The following is a 16,270-nucleotide window of genomic DNA, read 5'->3' on the forward strand; positions in this document are numbered from 1 at the left end:
AATGAGAAGTGCGAATGGAAAACAAACTGGGTGGCAGGACATTTTTCACAGTCTTGCAAATGGTCGCTCTAATCACAGTGATGTGTCTGCTTTGTCATTTGAGCCCCTCCCTAGACTTGAGATCACAAACTGTTTGTGCAATTCCAGAAGCCTCCAAAACACTCGCCCTAATTAAGAGTAGCGAAACGATTTCAATGTTAAATGATCATCCGTCAATGGTCTGTGTATGTTTGGTTCCAGACGATTGGAGCAGAACGCCATCAAGGTGATCCCAGCCGGCGCCTTTTCTTCTTATAAGAAACTGCGAAGAATGTGAGTAGATGACTAGCATCATATTTATATATATATATATATATATATATACACTGCTCTCCTTTTTTTAAATTTAAATGTTATTTTCACTGTTGTTCTTTTTACAGAGACTTGAGTAACAATCAGATTTCAGAGTTGGCTCCTGATGCCTTTCAAGGTCTGCGATCCCTCAACTCTCTGTAAGTACTCATCGTGGCCCTTTGTTAAGGGTTAAGGGTTAATGAGTTTTGGCTAATCCAGTCACTGATTCAGATAGGATTTGTTTTTTTTTGAGTCAAGGATATCTCAGGGAGTTTTTTTTTTTTCACAAACCCTACAATTTCTCAAAAAATGCTTAGAAAGAAAGGGCAACAGGTGGGAATGTTGAAAAAAACAATCTGGAATTAATTCAAAGTCATTTATCTGACCTGGGGGGGGTCGAAGCACATTTTTTGAGGGGGGTGAGCAGTGCTCCCGTGGCCCCCCCTTTAGATCCGCCAGTGAATCCAGCAGTCTTACAATGTTATCCCATCTCATAAACTCCATGAAAACATTTGACAAACATCCTCGAATAAATAGAGATGCAGTTTTTGGATGAGTCACAAGCAAGTTGATTGAACCCAGGAACAAATGTTTATATGACCTGTCTGATAGTGGAGATAGTGACCTGGAATTGACTTCTAAACATTTGCAGTTGCGAGTAAGACTTCTGCTCTTTATGTCGACATGTCAAGTAAATGCGATCGAAGGAGACATTCGATCGCTAATCTCGGCGCTCTTTTAAAAAGAACGACCTCATCGCTGGCCCAGCACTCGGGTTTGCGTGTGAAGCCGGGCCGAGGCGGTCGAGAGGGTGGGAGGCAATGCGGGGTTATTGTCTGAAGAAGTTATATTAAGATCTCGTCTCTCCAGAATCAATAATTCATAAATGCAGAATTGCTGAATGGAGGCTTCTGCCACCTCATTACACTTTCACCACCCAGCCAATGAATGGGACACCCACCTTCGTGCTGACACATCACTTAGAGTACGACTCCTACATTAGGCTGCAGTATGCGTACATTGCGTGTTATGTCGATTTAAATGAGCCATCGATAGCGTGTGTGTGTGCGTACAGAAAGTGCGCTGCGTCGTTTCCCAGCTTCGGGTTTCTCAGGAGTTGCCACTCAGCACAATGAACTAAAAGACAATTGCAAACACATGTTTGTCTGTACACACGCACATTGAGCCGGGCATCAAGCATAGCAATGAGCAAAAACTTTGTTTGAGCGCAAAAGTGATTTTGATCTGTGTGTGTGAAGTCAGCGTGACTTTTTTTTTCTTGATAACAGAGTACATTCTTCACGGCACGATGGCCGGCAGATTTATGAAGGTTTTTGTTACACCACTCAGTTGACTTTATGTCTTAAATATGTGGTCATGAATGGAGTGGTTGGAACGTTGTCAGAGTTTCAAATCCATGAAATAGAAAGAAGCCTGAATCATTCGTTATCGAGGAAAGACCATGTTTTGCCACGTCGGCATGCTAAACAAGCCGATATTAGTTTGTCGGAGTGTGGAAAAACTGTTTGTTTTTAAATTGCTGTGTCCTGCTGTACAAAATTTCACACATGAAATCACCAATTTTTGTTGGGCTTGCTCAATCATGAACCAACAATGTTTAAAATAATTATTTATGGTCTTCCCTGATGTTAATATGACAGTTCTTGTATTTTGACATTTACCCACCAAAATTGCAACCATTTTCTTACTATATTATGACTGTTTTAATTGGGAAAAAATCTAAAGTATAATTATCTTCTGGATATTTTTTTTATTATTCAGAAAGATAATGAATAATAATGTAATTTAGCTTCTTGCTAATATATTTTATTAAATGTCGGATTTAATGTTGATATATTTGTTTTCCACAGCGTTCTGTATGGCAATAAAATAACCGAGATCTCCAAAGGGCTCTTTGAAGGGCTGTTTTCTCTGCAGCTCTTGTGAGTAGACGCACATCTCCACATTTTTATTTGCAGACACTTTCCAATCGATACTCTGCTGAAAAGTCGTCTTTCTAATGAAAAACCATCATGGCTGACTGACTTCAAGACACATTCGTTGACGAATAATAGCAGGAAAGGCCATTATTGTCATTATTCAATGCACCTTTTCTGTCTTTCAGGTTACTGAATGCAAATAAGATAGCGTGCCTGCGTGTGGATGCCTTTCAGGATCTCCACAATCTCAACCTTCTGTCACTATATGACAACAAGCTCCAGACCATTGCCAAAGGAACCTTTTCATCACTAAGGGCTATACAGACGCTGTATGTAAACAATTTTTTGCTCCTTGAGCGACACAAACTCCACACTTATCACGATTTAAAAAGTCTTTTTGTCAAGTATATTTGCTTGTATTGGGTTCAATGAAGAATGTTAGTGTGAATGATTATTTGTCTATATGTCCCCCTGTGGTGTTCCGTCAAGGGTGTAGCAAACCTCTTGCTCATTATTAATTTAATTAATTAGTAATGAATTCGATAAATAATTGTTCATGTTAATTTTAATGATTTTTCTAATTCATTCAATTAATTAGATGATTAATTAGTCATTTCATTTGTATTTAGTTATGATTGAAAAATAATATTTCAGGCTTACTGTTATGAATATTACTATTTGCTTTTCTCTCAAACACAAAATGTGGATGAGTCTTTAAATGCACACATTACAAGACTGAGCTCATCAGCTGAACTGTTGCTATAGTAACTTGTTCATATCTTTGTATGCAGCATTTTAAATTTACCTTTGACAATGTTTCATCACAAAACAGTCATCAATAAATATGAAACTGAACAGCTATTTAATCTTCCCCATAGACATGCACAGAAATATACTCAAAATCTTGGACAGTATTTCTACACAATAATTGTCTAAACCAATGACTGTTCTGTATCAAATATAAATCAACTAATAAGGAGTACGATGACGACTTGTGCAAGCAACCTTATCTTCCTTACTGCCTCCATATACTTATGTATAACCTGTATGTGTGTGTCACAGGCATTTAGCTCAAAACCCATTCATCTGTGACTGTCACCTGAAGTGGCTGGCCGACTACCTGCAGGACAATCCCATCGAGACCAGCGGCGCCCGCTGCACCAGCCCTCGGCGACTGGCCAACAAACGAATCGGACAAATCAAGAGCAAGAAGTTCCGTTGCTCAGGTATGAATGAACACGCAGCGTGACAGAGCTCATTGTTCTTCTGACTGAACATTCACCCATGCACACACACACACACGGGCAATCGTGCTATCCAAACTGACAAGCTCCCGTCTCGCTCTAGCTTTCATACTGTGTCTTCCTGCTTGGTATTTCCTCTCAGACTTTTTTTCTCTCAGCATACATGCACACAAGTAAAGAATATTTTCTTGAAATCCAATTTTTTATTTGATGTGTTTCCTTCACTTTGACTCTCTCTTTGTTTCCCCTACAATAGCTAGAGAACAATATTTCATCCCAGGTATTGTACATCAAGCATGTGTGTATGTGTGAGAGTGGAGTGTGTGTGCGCGACACTCCGTCACAGAAAACAGAATGCAGTCACGCTTTGGAGTGCCTTTCTCTGACACCTTTCAAATTTTTCACACAAGAGTTGCGATTTGAAGTCCACCTGCACAAGTAATTATAACGCCGTGACATAAACAGAAGTGTTTTTTAAAATAGGTGACTGGATCAATATGTGGCCATAGAGGTCCCTGATTGGTAGATTTACATTTTACAACTTTATTATTTTTCTTGAACGAGTCAGACTTTTTTTTATATATAATATTAAGACTTTATCTTTGTAACATCTATCCATCCATCTTGGAGCCTCTCTCAGCTGACTTTCATTGATGGGTGGGGCACATCCCCAATCACGTAACAATTTCTCTTATAGTCTTAACTTTATTCTCTTTATGTGTTGATTTATTTTATTTTTCAGTCTGATCCGAATAATCTTTCATGCTTTTCTCCATCTACAAGCAGATGTTAAAATGTTGGTTGTTTTTCAAAAGCTGAATTTTTTATTTTTTTTTTACACATTTTTTGGCGTGACCATTGCCTTACTCGAATGCGTCAGATGTTAACATAAACTATTCATCACACTCACTGCACCCACCATTCTAATGAGAATAGTAAAAAATTGATTTTTGAGCTTTGCTGTGTCATGCACGTGGAGCAATAAGACAAAACTTTATTAACCAGCAGCTCACTTCACAGGCATCATGACCGTGTGTCTGCCAGCAGCTTTGTCTGTTTTGTCCGCCGTACAACATCAAAAGGTCACACGCTTGCCATGCACGGAGGGGTGCTGGGAAATATGCAAATCGGTCAGTTGTATGGAGGCTGCTGGCATGGTCATTACTGCAGCCGCACACAGAGCGCAGTATGTGTGTGTGTGTGTGTGTGTGTGTGTGTGTGTGTGTGTGTGTGTGTGTGTGTGTGTGTGTGTGTGTTCACTGCAGTCATTAACTCGGAGGCTCACCGGGGAAGCGAGGATTTAAAGATCAGATACCACATGCAGATAAAAACAGAGTATTTTAAGAAGATTGTCAGTTTAAAAGTTGACTAAACATTCGGGCAGCTCATAATTATGAGTGGCTTAATAGTTTCCATTCTGTTGCCGTTTCAATCATTGAAATGATCTTTTTTTACATAATTCACTCCGGTAACTTGTTGAAAACTAAGCGTGTGTGGATTTGGTACAGCCACACAAATATTTTCTTTTTGACAAATATGTTATTGGAAAGGAAGCAATTCTCCATTTCAATAGAAAGACAGCTGTTAATTGAATCAAATGTGTAATTTTGTGCTTGGAGATCAAGCAAAGCAAATGAACGTGTGTCATGTTATGCCAACACACACTTTTTCACCTGCCTGTGAAACAAACTTTCCCTTCTTTCTTTTCTCCACTTCTTATTTGTTTCATGCCTCTTGTTTTGACTAAATAAGTGAAGTCCCTTCTTCTCTCCCCTGTACTGCCTCTCTCACACACTCAGGAGTACACCATGTCGGCTGTAAGTAACACGCACACACAAATTAGACGCCATTTTGCGTCCAAACGCACACCTGACCCTTGTGCCTCCCCCCCGTGTACATTTCTAAACAACAAGATGATGGTGGCCCTAACAACCAAAGGTTTCTCTATTTTTCTGTGCGTGCTTGAGTGCGTGTATGTGTGTGTTCCTAAAAAGCTTCTCTTGGCGCTGTAACTCTCCTCCTCCCTCTGCAATCAGTGTTACTTCCTGTTTCTTACGTCCTTCTCACGCCTGCTTCCGGTTTTGAATTTCTCTCTCCTGCTTCCCTCCTCCATCCTTCCTTCCCTCTTCTTTCTTTCATTCCATTCACTTGGGCAGCCTCGACTGTTTTTCAATCATATGCCATCTCATCCCTCAGTTTCCACCTGTCGTCTTTGGATTTGTTACTTTAGATTGTACGATTCTTCTCCTTCCCAAGTACTTTAACTTCTTTCCTTGGCAATTTCTACCAAACTGACTGGCCTCTTCTCCCATCAGTCGCTTTGTATGACAATTCTCACAAGTTTGGTCTAAAAACAAATATGTGGAGATGTGAAGCAGCATGATTATGGTAAAATATGATCATACATGATGATTCTATTCCTAAAACTGTCTTGAGGTCAAGCACAAGTCGCATGAATTAAGGCTGCCGGCCCTCGTTGCAGAAATGTTGCAACAACAAAAAAGCCACACAAAAAAAAAAAAAATTCCTTTGATGCTCACTGAACTGAGGTTTTGTGAGGTACACTGATGTCATGTGATAGTATCCATGACAAATCAAACCATTTGACCCTCGCTGAGCTGCTGAATTCATGACGACGCTTCGAGCTCCATCAGTTTTTGATTGGCCAACAAAATTTGCATTTGGTATTTTCTATATAATCTAAATGTATATATTTAAACAATAACAATTGCCGGTGACCTGAGTGAGGCTAAACGCTTTGGAAGATGAATGAATTCATATTTGACCTAATTTATCATCTGAGAAAGAAATGTCAAATTAGTCACGGGCCGCATCGATGTCATAGTTTTCTTCGAAGGGGCATTATGATTGTTAACGCTTTATATATAGTGTAGGCTACACAACAAACTAATTAACTCTTTTTGAAATCAGAGAATATAAATTGGCCTTTTTCTTTTCTTAGCAAATTTAGTGGGAACTGATCCTTCCTCTCCCTTTCCTGTTCCTACCCCCCTCGTTCCTCGCTCGCTGCCACTACCCTCCCCACCCCCGTGTTCCAGCGGAGGAGCAGTCGGTGAGCAGGTTGTTCCTTTGTGCTTGATCTAACCATGTGACTGCCAGGTTCCTAAAAGTGGAACATGGTTCTGTCAAGCACCATGGAACGGCCCTGCCAATCCCTACAGCATGGCCAAGATGCAAGACACCAGAACTGTCTGCGTGTGTTTGCGTGTGCAAGCATTTGGAATTCAACCTCTGTCTGTGTTTGACAGGATAAAAAAAAAAAAAGCTCGAGTGTATGGATGTTTTTGTCCACTTTGGAGGCGATTACCAGTACATGCTGGGGTTCGACTCGTGCGCGACGGGCATGCCGGCGGCTTTGTGACCCTGCCGTTGTGATTGTAACCAGGTACGGAGGATTACCGCAGCAAACTGGGAGGAGACTGCTTCGCCGACCTGGCCTGTCCCGAGAAATGCCGATGCGAGGGCACCACAGTGGACTGCTCCAACCAAAAGCTGACCAAAATACCAGACCACATCCCTCAATACACTGCCGAACTGTGAGTCACTTTACTGTCGCCGACGACCAAGTGCATCCATCAAGTGGCTTTGAGAAGAGACTGCGTCAACCTTCATCTGCTCTTTTTTTTCTCTGTGGTTGTCCTCTAAACATATTCTGGCTCCCTCTCTCCCCTCAGGCGTCTGAACAACAATGAATTTACTGTCCTTGAGGCGACAGGGATCTTCAAAAAGTTACCCCATCTGAGGAAGATGTGAGTCAGACATAGTGAGCTTAAGTGGAGCGTAGTCGCTATACACACACACACGAGTCACATTCAGGTCATGAAGAGAAAACACTCGTCTTTGCAGAGGGTTACTTCCTCATCCTTTCATGTCCGTTGAATTCCCCTGTTTGTACCCTCAAATGTCTCACATTTCTTTTCTTTTTTTTCCTTTGCCCTTCTTTCTCCCGTACAAGCAACCTGAGTAATAACCGCATCGCTGACATAGAGGAGGGCACTTTTGAAGGAGCTTCAGGGGTCAACGAGCTCATTTTGACCTCCAACAGATTGGAAAATGTTCATCACCGCATGCTGAAAGGACTCGGTGGCCTGCGTACGCTGTGGGTATACACACACACACACACATTTGTAAAGTAGTCTTCGAATTCTACTGTGAGCCATTTGAACTTCATATGTTTGTGTGTGTTTGAGTAGCATGCTGCGGAGTAATCGCATCAGTTGCGTGAGCAACAGTAGCTTTGTGGGTTTGAGCTCAGTGCGTCTGCTGTCGCTCTACGACAATCAGATCACCTCCATGAACCCCGGAGCCTTCGACACGCTCCACTCGCTTTCTACTCTGTGAGTACAAGCATGAAAAGGCAAATAGAGAAAAAATGATCAAATGAATAAATGCCTGGTCACTTTCTGATCTCTAGCAACCTTTTGGCCAATCCGTTCAACTGTAATTGTCATCTGGCCTGGCTCGGGGATTGGTTGAGGAGGAAACGTATTGTCACGGGCAACCCTCGTTGCCAGAGTCCTTACTTCCTGAAAGAGATCCCCATCCAGGATGTGGCTGTCCAAGACTTTGCTTGTGAAGACGGTACGATGGAACGAGAATGGATGATATATACCATTAGCTTATTTCTGTTTTGATTACTTTCCAAAAGCAATTCAACTAGTTTCCTTTGATAATATTTTGATTACATTTGTATTTATTTCTCAGAACCTCTCCAATTTTTTTTTATTTTTATCACCTGATGATGCTTTTCCACTATCTTTCAGCAATACATTTGAGTATAGAAAGACAATCAAGTAAAAAAGACATAAGATTGAACTTCACTGCTACAAATGAAAATAATTTCATCGCTTTAATATTTTGGTCAACTTTCACTTTCGGTCAAAGCAAATAAAACTCATCGCATGATTTTCTCTTTGCAAAATGAAAGATCAACAGCGCAATAGTTGCGGCAGTAGGCGTAGAAAAAAGAAAGCGATCATCCTTCCTCTGTTCTCCCTGGGTGGCTTCATGTCCCATCTATCCATCTTCACTAGGTAACGATGACAACAGCTGTTCTCCGGTGCTGAGGTGCCCGGCCGAGTGTTCGTGCTTGGACACGGTGGTGCGCTGTAGCAACAAGGGCCTCACCGCTTTGCCCAAAGGCCTGCCCAAAGAAACCACTGAACTGTGAGTGATTTCATCAAATGCACATTGCAGTCTTTGCAACAGGTCCATTTATCATCAGTGAGCACGGTACTGATTCACTTTGGATGTTGCTCTATTAGTTAGGTCAAATTGGCACTTACTAATGACAAATTAGTGTCTGAAGCTGAGATTTAAACACAAAGCCTTTGAGCTGCGTGTCGGACACGATAATCACAACACATTGTGCCGCCTCGCCTAAATTAGTCGTGCAAAAATGAGGCAGAAACTTTGAGTCATTTCATCCCGCTGTTTTTCAGCATTAACATAAGCAATTAATATTTTGGGTTGGTTTCAGGTTGATGCATGTGTGTGCGTGGAAGCAAGCTGGAGAAAGGGTGACTGAACTGTAATAGGATCCCTGTAGGAATATTAAACACCCGTGTTTATTATGGCTCATGCCGAAATGACTACACACTCTGCCGGAGATGAGGAATTTTCCACATGATTAAATAATGTTTTTCTTCCTTCTCATTTGCTCTCTTTCTGTCGTTCTGTCTCTTTTCTCTATCCATCCACCTGCCAGGTATCTGGATGGAAACCACTTCACTCAGGTTCCTGTGGAGCTCTCCGATTACAAACACTTGACGCTCATGTAAGTGTTTGTGCTCACATTCCGCATTTACGCCGAGGGAAATGATACACACACATTTAGAATATAGAGTGTGCCGACGCCTTGTGGTTTTGCTCGCTGCCAAAAGTAACCCAATGGTATTTTGTCAGAGATCTGTACAGTATCACGCGGAATGTGTTATGTTCCGCATAAGGATTGTGCGTGTGTTGATAGAAGGGCATGTGTGTGTGTTTATGGACTTGTTATTTCCTTTTCAGTGATTTGAGTAACAACCAGATCAGCACGTTGTCCAACCACAGCCTCAGTAACATGTCTGAGCTGCTTACTCTGTGAGTCTGGCTTTTCATTTGCGCTCCATTTACAAATTCATACAGCGTCTCCTACTAAATCCTGTTTGACTTTGACAATCAAGCTTCATGCAGACTGATCACCATGTCAACCAAAGCATTGTGTGTTTGTGTGTTAGTCATATTTGCATCAAGTGGCCAAGCATAACTTGCCGCAAATAACAACAAATAGCTGGTTCTGTGCCCGTGTCTCCATGGCAACATGTTTAATTTGTGTCAAAAGAATCCTGAGTTACAACCGTCTGCGCTGCATACCAGTGAGGGCCTTCGATGGACTCAAGTCACTGCGTTTGCTGTGAGTATCTTCAAAGTTGAGCCCAAGTGCAGGAACTCAGCCAGACTCGTCTCACTGAACTCTCTTTCTCAGGTCCCTCCATGGAAATGATATATCACTCATACCAGAAGGAGCCTTCAAAGACCTGTCATCACTTTCACACTTGTGAGCAACACACACATGTGCACACACACTGACCACTTCTTTAGGTACTCAAGCTTATGAGAACTCTGGGGGGGGAAAAAAAATCTGCCTTCAGAAAGGTCGCAAAGATTTAACAACATTTTTTTTTATTGCAGTTGAAGTGCGCTGTGGGTAAGGATAAAACTGCATCGTATGATGTTGAGAGCATCAAAAACAAAGGGAAACCAGGACCACCAAAATTGTTTTGTGGGATTTGATCATGGTTTTATTTTGACTGATTCCACACAATTGGATTTTGTGAAGGTGCATTAAAACCACACTGAAAAGAATAGTAAAACTAAAAAAACAAACATAATATTACAAGAAAAGGGTAATAACATTGCAAAAATGAAAGCGACTTCATGACTAAATTCCCACTGGAATGTAAACATAATTATGAGACATGCAGCCTATGGGTAACATAAAATATCCATCCATTTTCTGAACCGCTTAGTCCCCACGGGGGTCGCAGGCGTGCTGTGTATTTGAAAATATTTCTTGAAATCATTCATTTGGAATATTTCAATGGTAAGTTGATGTTGGATCATATTTTAGTGTCTAACTATGAAATATGTCTGCGGCAGGGCTCTGGGCGCAAACCCTCTGCACTGCGACTGCCACATGCAGTGGTTGTCCGACTGGGTGAAAAGCGGCTACAAAGAGCCCGGCATCGCCCGCTGCGCGGGGCCCGGCGACATGACCGACAAACTGCTGCTCACCACGCCATCCAAGAAGTTCACCTGCACAGGTATGTGGAATGTGCGACGCTTGCTCTACTTTCAACAGCACAGCGATACGTAGAAGGAGAAACTGCGGAACCTATGAGGTTAAACACAAAGGTTGATTATTTTGGATTTGGAGAAATTGAAATAATCTACTGTTGAGCTGCCATGATAAAATGGCGACAAGCCTTGTTGATCTGGCGAGTAAAGCTAGTGTGATATAACTGTGTATTTTCCTTCTTCTCACGTTCTTCTTTTCCAATCTTTTGTTGTTCTTGGTCCATCTTTTGTGAAAGTGTAGCAAAGAAGCCACAAAATTCCTCAATAAGATGGAATCAATGCACGAGGAATTTTGGGAATTTTCTGTGACTTCGTTTTTCCTGACAATTGTGGATTGTAAGACCTCAGAGTCATTTTGCTTTCTAGTTTCCATTGTACTCGCCTGTAATGTGTACAATGAGCGTAATTGAGGACTCCAAGAGGAGACCACAAGTCACCAATTACGAGTTTTGCCCTAGAAAACACATTTAAACTGCTTACATTTTTACACGAGTGATGATTTGAAAGGGTGTTGTCTGAAGTTGCTGTACATGAGATTCCGATAAACACGAAAAGTCACAAATTTGCTTGTGGGCGTACTTTTAGTTCAATCTCATCTTTCGTGAACTAATACTTTTTTTTTTCTGACAATGATCACATGACTGAATCCTATTTTTAACCTAATCTAACTGACGCACTGTAGAAGTCCCGGGGCCTTGTGGTTTTCTGGTGCCAGGTAAAGTAGCTCATCACCTATTCCTCCTCAGTCACGCCTCCCCCAGTTCCTTGCTATTGGCCCGGCCTGGTTATCCCTCGTCTTATCCACCCAGACTCCTTTTCCCCTTTGCAACTCCGTGTTTGGACCTGTATTGTGTATCGTTCTGATCGCTAAAATCAAAAGACACTCAGTGCAAGTCAATGTCTGTGCGTGAATGTGTTTGTATGCTTGTGTGTCCACGCAGTTTAATTTAGCGGTTATGTCTCAGCTTGTTAACTATGCAAACTGATCATCTATGTGGTGTTGGCTCCATGTAATGTGTCTGCAACAAACAGGCCCAGTAGATATCAGCATCCAGGCGAAATGTGAGCCCTGCCTGTCCAGCCCGTGCAAGAATGACGGCACCTGCTTCAATGACCCGGTGCACTTCTACCGCTGCACCTGTCCATACGGATTTAAGGTACAACATAGGATCTCATGAACGGATTAGAACGTTTGTTGATTGTTATGAGGATTTTTAAGGATGCTTTATCTATGTAGGGCCAGAACTGTGAAGAGCCCATTCATGCTTGCATCAGTAGTCCCTGCCAGAATGGAGGAACTTGTCATCTAAAGGAAGGGGAAGGTGGTAGTTTCTGGTAAGATGTTTTTTTTTTTTATGCAGAATAGAGTCAGGTATTATAATGGCTTTTAATGAAGAGGTTATTTCTTAACCCTCAGTGTCCCAAAATTGATATCAAATGCAAAAAAATAAAATAAATCTGACCAAATTTAGCCCTCACTAGGTCATTTGTTTTCAATGTGGATTTTTGAACACCACAGATCGAATTTAATAGTAATAATGATAATAATAATCTGATCAGATTTTATGCTTGATTTGATGAGGTGCACATAGCAAATTGTACATTGGTCACTTTATCTGACTCACAAAAATTAGCTTCTGGCCATGCTATTTCCTTTAGTTTGACGTTACATTCATATTACATGCATTTTCTGCCCACAATTCATCCCAGGGAATTTATATGTCATGTTTTTAAGACATACTTATAAGATGTGGAAATGAAATTGCCTTGCGTGAAAATAAATCTATACATCAGTATAAATGCCTCTCCCTCAACTTCTCTCGTGACTTTCTACATGAACCCCATGTCTGATTTGTGTGCTCACTGAGCCTGCACATCTATATTTTCAAATATTCATCATTATTCAAATCCCCAGGAACTCATTCTTTTAACGGTGTATCACATGATTGGGCAAGTGGCCACAAGGTGACGCAAATCCCGAGCAAACTCTTCAACTTTCCAGCTGCTTTGTCTTTAGTTTCATTATTTGTATTGTAACCTTTCCTACTTCGGTATTGGGGGATTGCAGCTAGTCGCAGTGAGAAGCTGTGCTTGACAACAAAATGACATATTAATCCTTCTATGCCGCATGAGAGCTTTTATTAGTCCCATAATTTACCTCTCCGACTGTGCTCAGTGTGTGCGTGTGAACTGTATTTACAAACTCAAGGCACGCTCATGTCAACAGATTAATGACTTTCTACCGGGAATATGGATAGTAGATGATGCTGACGATGCAGTGTGTGTGTGTGTTTGCTCCAAGGTGTGTGTGCCCCGAGGGCTTTGAGGGCGACTCTTGTGAGTTTAACATCGACGACTGTGAAGATAACGACTGTGAGAACAACTCGACATGCGTGGATGGAATCAACAACTACACATGCATGTGCTCACCAGAATACACAGGTAACAAACACATGGCTAATGTCGTCTCCATGGTGACGCGCACACTCGCATCAGTACTCTCCTCCAGGGTTTCCCAAACTTTATTGAGCCAAGGCACATATTTTGGATTAGAAAAATCTCAGGGCACATCACTAAATAAAAATGTCATCAAAAGTTTGTACAATAATTGCCTATTTGAAAAAAAAATGCAATTGACAAACACCCCCCCTAACATGTTTTTTATAATTGCCTTTGATTAGTAGTTTAAACTGCAAATATTTAAAAAAAAAATATGTATATCTTTAAACTAATCGTACAACATTAGCCTTAGAAATAAATCGATTACAGAACAATTGATAGCCATTGTATTCCTTTGTCTGAACAAAGTCTGGAGACTACAAACACATACAAACCACACATGCAACGATCTCTGTTTTAAAATATGTGTTATTTTTAGTAAATGCACCGTAATTTTCCAAGCAATGAAGTGGAAATTGGCTCATTTCCAATTTCCTGCCACATCTAATGATCTCTCAGGGGATACTAATGTGCCATGGCACATAAGTTGGGAATCACTGCTCTCTACTCTGTTCTAACACTGCTCTGCTGTGTGTCTGCTTTAGCGTTGCGCTAATCACGTTCGACTGCTAACTTTTGTGGCGCTCTTCTCTCTCTATCTCGCTGTCATTTGTCTTTTTCCTCATCTCGCTCTGCTTTCCGCCATCCGCCGTCTTTACTGTGGTTGCAGCTGCTACCAATGAGGTGGAGAGAGGTTAGTTGGTTTGTCTCGCTGTCCCTCCCTCTCTCCCTCCCTCCTCCCTTCCTTTCAATGATTTAGCAGTGCTAATTGGAAATTTGATATTCATTCAAGCATGTAATGCTTGTGCACTCTGTTCAAATTGCATGTCCTCAATTTTCGACTGTTATTCACGTTGCACTTTTGTTTAAATTGCTGCTTGCTGCTGAATGCATATTATTATACTACAGACTGTATATTATTATTGTTATTCAAACGACTTGCCTCAAGTGCAATGATTTTGGTCATACGGTGGAAACGATGAATGGATTGCAATGTATTTTTACTGCGTTTTCATGAACAATGTTGCAGGGGTGATGAATTTTGCAGAAAGGCTATCTTAAGGTTAAGATAAATGTCAAAATGGGAAGATTCCACATTCGTGAAATGGCCATTTAAAATACAACACCAAAAGAAATATTCTTTCAAAATGCTGTTCTATAAATTTCAACATCACTTTTTAGGACTAAGTGTTGTAAACAGGCATAAATATCACCCATCACTGAACATATCGCAGACAGATCTTCAAGTGATTTTATAATTATTCCCATTGTGGATGCTGTCACGAGCTCTGTTTTACTCCCTCGTGATTTCTTTTACTCAATTGAAAAGTTCTGAGTTTGAGGAGCACCGGTATGCGCCTGGGAATATCATCAGGGACATGACATTCCCACAGATTAGATCATTTGTCAGACCTCTGCGTTAGTCCCGCCCACAAGAGAGCCATCCATCAAACAATACACTAACACACACACACACACACACACAGTACACACACAGAGTACAGAGGCATGTATCAACCAGCTTGTCAGAGTTGTTCCAGCTGAAAGTATGTCTGTGTGTTTTTGTGTGTGTGTGTGTTCCCAGGAGAACTGTGTGAAGAGAAACTGGATTTCTGTGCTCCGGAATTGAATCCATGTCAACACGATTCAAAGTGCATTTTGACCCCTCAGGGATACAAGTGAGTATCACTTGTATACACACACACACAATCATTGGCATCATAAGCAGTGTTGTCTAGTTCCTCACCTACTGTACTTGAGTGAGATAAAAATTAAATAGTTACTGAGTTGATGTGAAAGAAACTTTAATGCATGTGGGCAATCTGTGTGTGTTTCATAGATGCGAGTGCACCCCAGGTTATATCGGAGAGCACTGCGATCTGGACTATAACGACTGCGATGAAAATAAGTGTCAAAATGGCGCTCAGTGCATTGATGCCATCAACGGCTACACTTGTGTCTGTCCAGAGGGCTACAGGTGAGGGATGCAAATCCATGATAATATTCAGCCCCTATCTTATATGTTATGATCTATATTGTAAATTAACAGCCTAAAATGACGTTCAATTAAATTTTGGATTCATTGAGTAGCTATTGATTTGTTAGTTGTTACCTGGTCCTTCTGAAACTAGAGGAGGAGGGCTCCCCCTTGTGGTGATTCATTAGCTGTAGTACCGAAGCGTATCGGCATCATTCTTACACAATGTGTGTGTGTTGCAGTGGGTTATTCTGCGACTTGTCCCCACCAATGGTCCTCCCTCGCACCAGCCCCTGCGACAACCACGACTGCCTCAACGGGGCGCAATGCGTCGTCATGGGAACCGACCCCCGCTGCCAATGTCTCCAAGGCTACGAGGGGGAGCGCTGCGAGACGCTCGTCAGTGTCAACTTTGTGGACCGGGAGTCCTACCTACAGCTTCCCTCCAATTTAATCTCGCCGCAGACCAACATTAGCCTGCAGGTGCGGGATGTCTTTTCCGTTCAGATGGATTGGAATTAAATTGCTTCGTTCTCATCGATATCGCGCTGTGTTCTCAGATTGCTACAGATGAGGACAGCGGGGTGTTATTATATAAGGGGGATAATGATCACATCGCAATGGAGCTTTATCGGGGGCGCCTTCGGGTCAGTTACGATACTGGCGCTTATCCTCCATCTGCCATATACAGGTTTGTGGTGCGCTGACTGACTACGATTTTACACGACTGACCATTCCACTGTTTGTCTCTCAGTGTGGAGACGGTGAATGATGGCACTTTCCATGCGGTGGAGTTGGTTGCATCCGATCAAACGTTGTCGCTGTCTATCGATGGCGGGGCCCCTAAGTCCATCAACTCCATCAGCAAACAGTCCACACTCAACATCGACTCCCCGCTTTACCTCGGAGGTAAG

At 41.7% G+C, this 16,270-nt stretch overlaps 1 protein-coding gene across 3 annotated transcripts in view; it reads left to right on the top strand.

Moving 5' to 3' along the window:
* The window catches only part of slit2 (slit homolog 2 (Drosophila)), a 61,875-nt gene that overhangs the window by 42,703 nt on the left and 2,902 nt on the right, over positions 1-16,270 (top strand). For all 3 annotated transcript variants that reach the window (XM_085912141.1, XM_085912139.1, XM_085912140.1), the window contains 24 exons: positions 241-312; positions 420-491; positions 2,205-2,276; positions 2,459-2,602; positions 3,336-3,499; positions 6,924-7,074; positions 7,213-7,287; positions 7,494-7,637; positions 7,732-7,875; positions 7,953-8,119; positions 8,572-8,704; positions 9,246-9,314; positions 9,551-9,622; positions 9,864-9,935; positions 10,008-10,079; positions 10,682-10,845; positions 11,912-12,036; positions 12,117-12,214; positions 13,182-13,321; positions 14,964-15,057; positions 15,219-15,356; positions 15,599-15,839; positions 15,917-16,047; positions 16,111-16,265. In XM_085912141.1, coding sequence (XP_085768267.1) covers positions 241-312; positions 420-491; positions 2,205-2,276; positions 2,459-2,602; positions 3,336-3,499; positions 6,924-7,074; positions 7,213-7,287; positions 7,494-7,637; positions 7,732-7,875; positions 7,953-8,119; positions 8,572-8,704; positions 9,246-9,314; positions 9,551-9,622; positions 9,864-9,935; positions 10,008-10,079; positions 10,682-10,845; positions 11,912-12,036; positions 12,117-12,214; positions 13,182-13,321; positions 14,964-15,057; positions 15,219-15,356; positions 15,599-15,839; positions 15,917-16,047; positions 16,111-16,265 — 2,909 coding nt within the window. The remainder of the gene's footprint in view (positions 1-240; positions 313-419; positions 492-2,204; positions 2,277-2,458; positions 2,603-3,335; positions 3,500-6,923; positions 7,075-7,212; positions 7,288-7,493; positions 7,638-7,731; positions 7,876-7,952; positions 8,120-8,571; positions 8,705-9,245; positions 9,315-9,550; positions 9,623-9,863; positions 9,936-10,007; positions 10,080-10,681; positions 10,846-11,911; positions 12,037-12,116; positions 12,215-13,181; positions 13,322-14,963; positions 15,058-15,218; positions 15,357-15,598; positions 15,840-15,916; positions 16,048-16,110; positions 16,266-16,270) is intronic.

The sequence above is a fragment of the Syngnathus leptorhynchus genome, chromosome 5 (genome assembly GCF_054491065.1).
Source record: "Syngnathus leptorhynchus isolate UIUO chromosome 5, UIUO_Slep, whole genome shotgun sequence".
NCBI classification, from domain to species: domain Eukaryota; kingdom Metazoa; phylum Chordata; class Actinopteri; order Syngnathiformes; family Syngnathidae; genus Syngnathus; species Syngnathus leptorhynchus.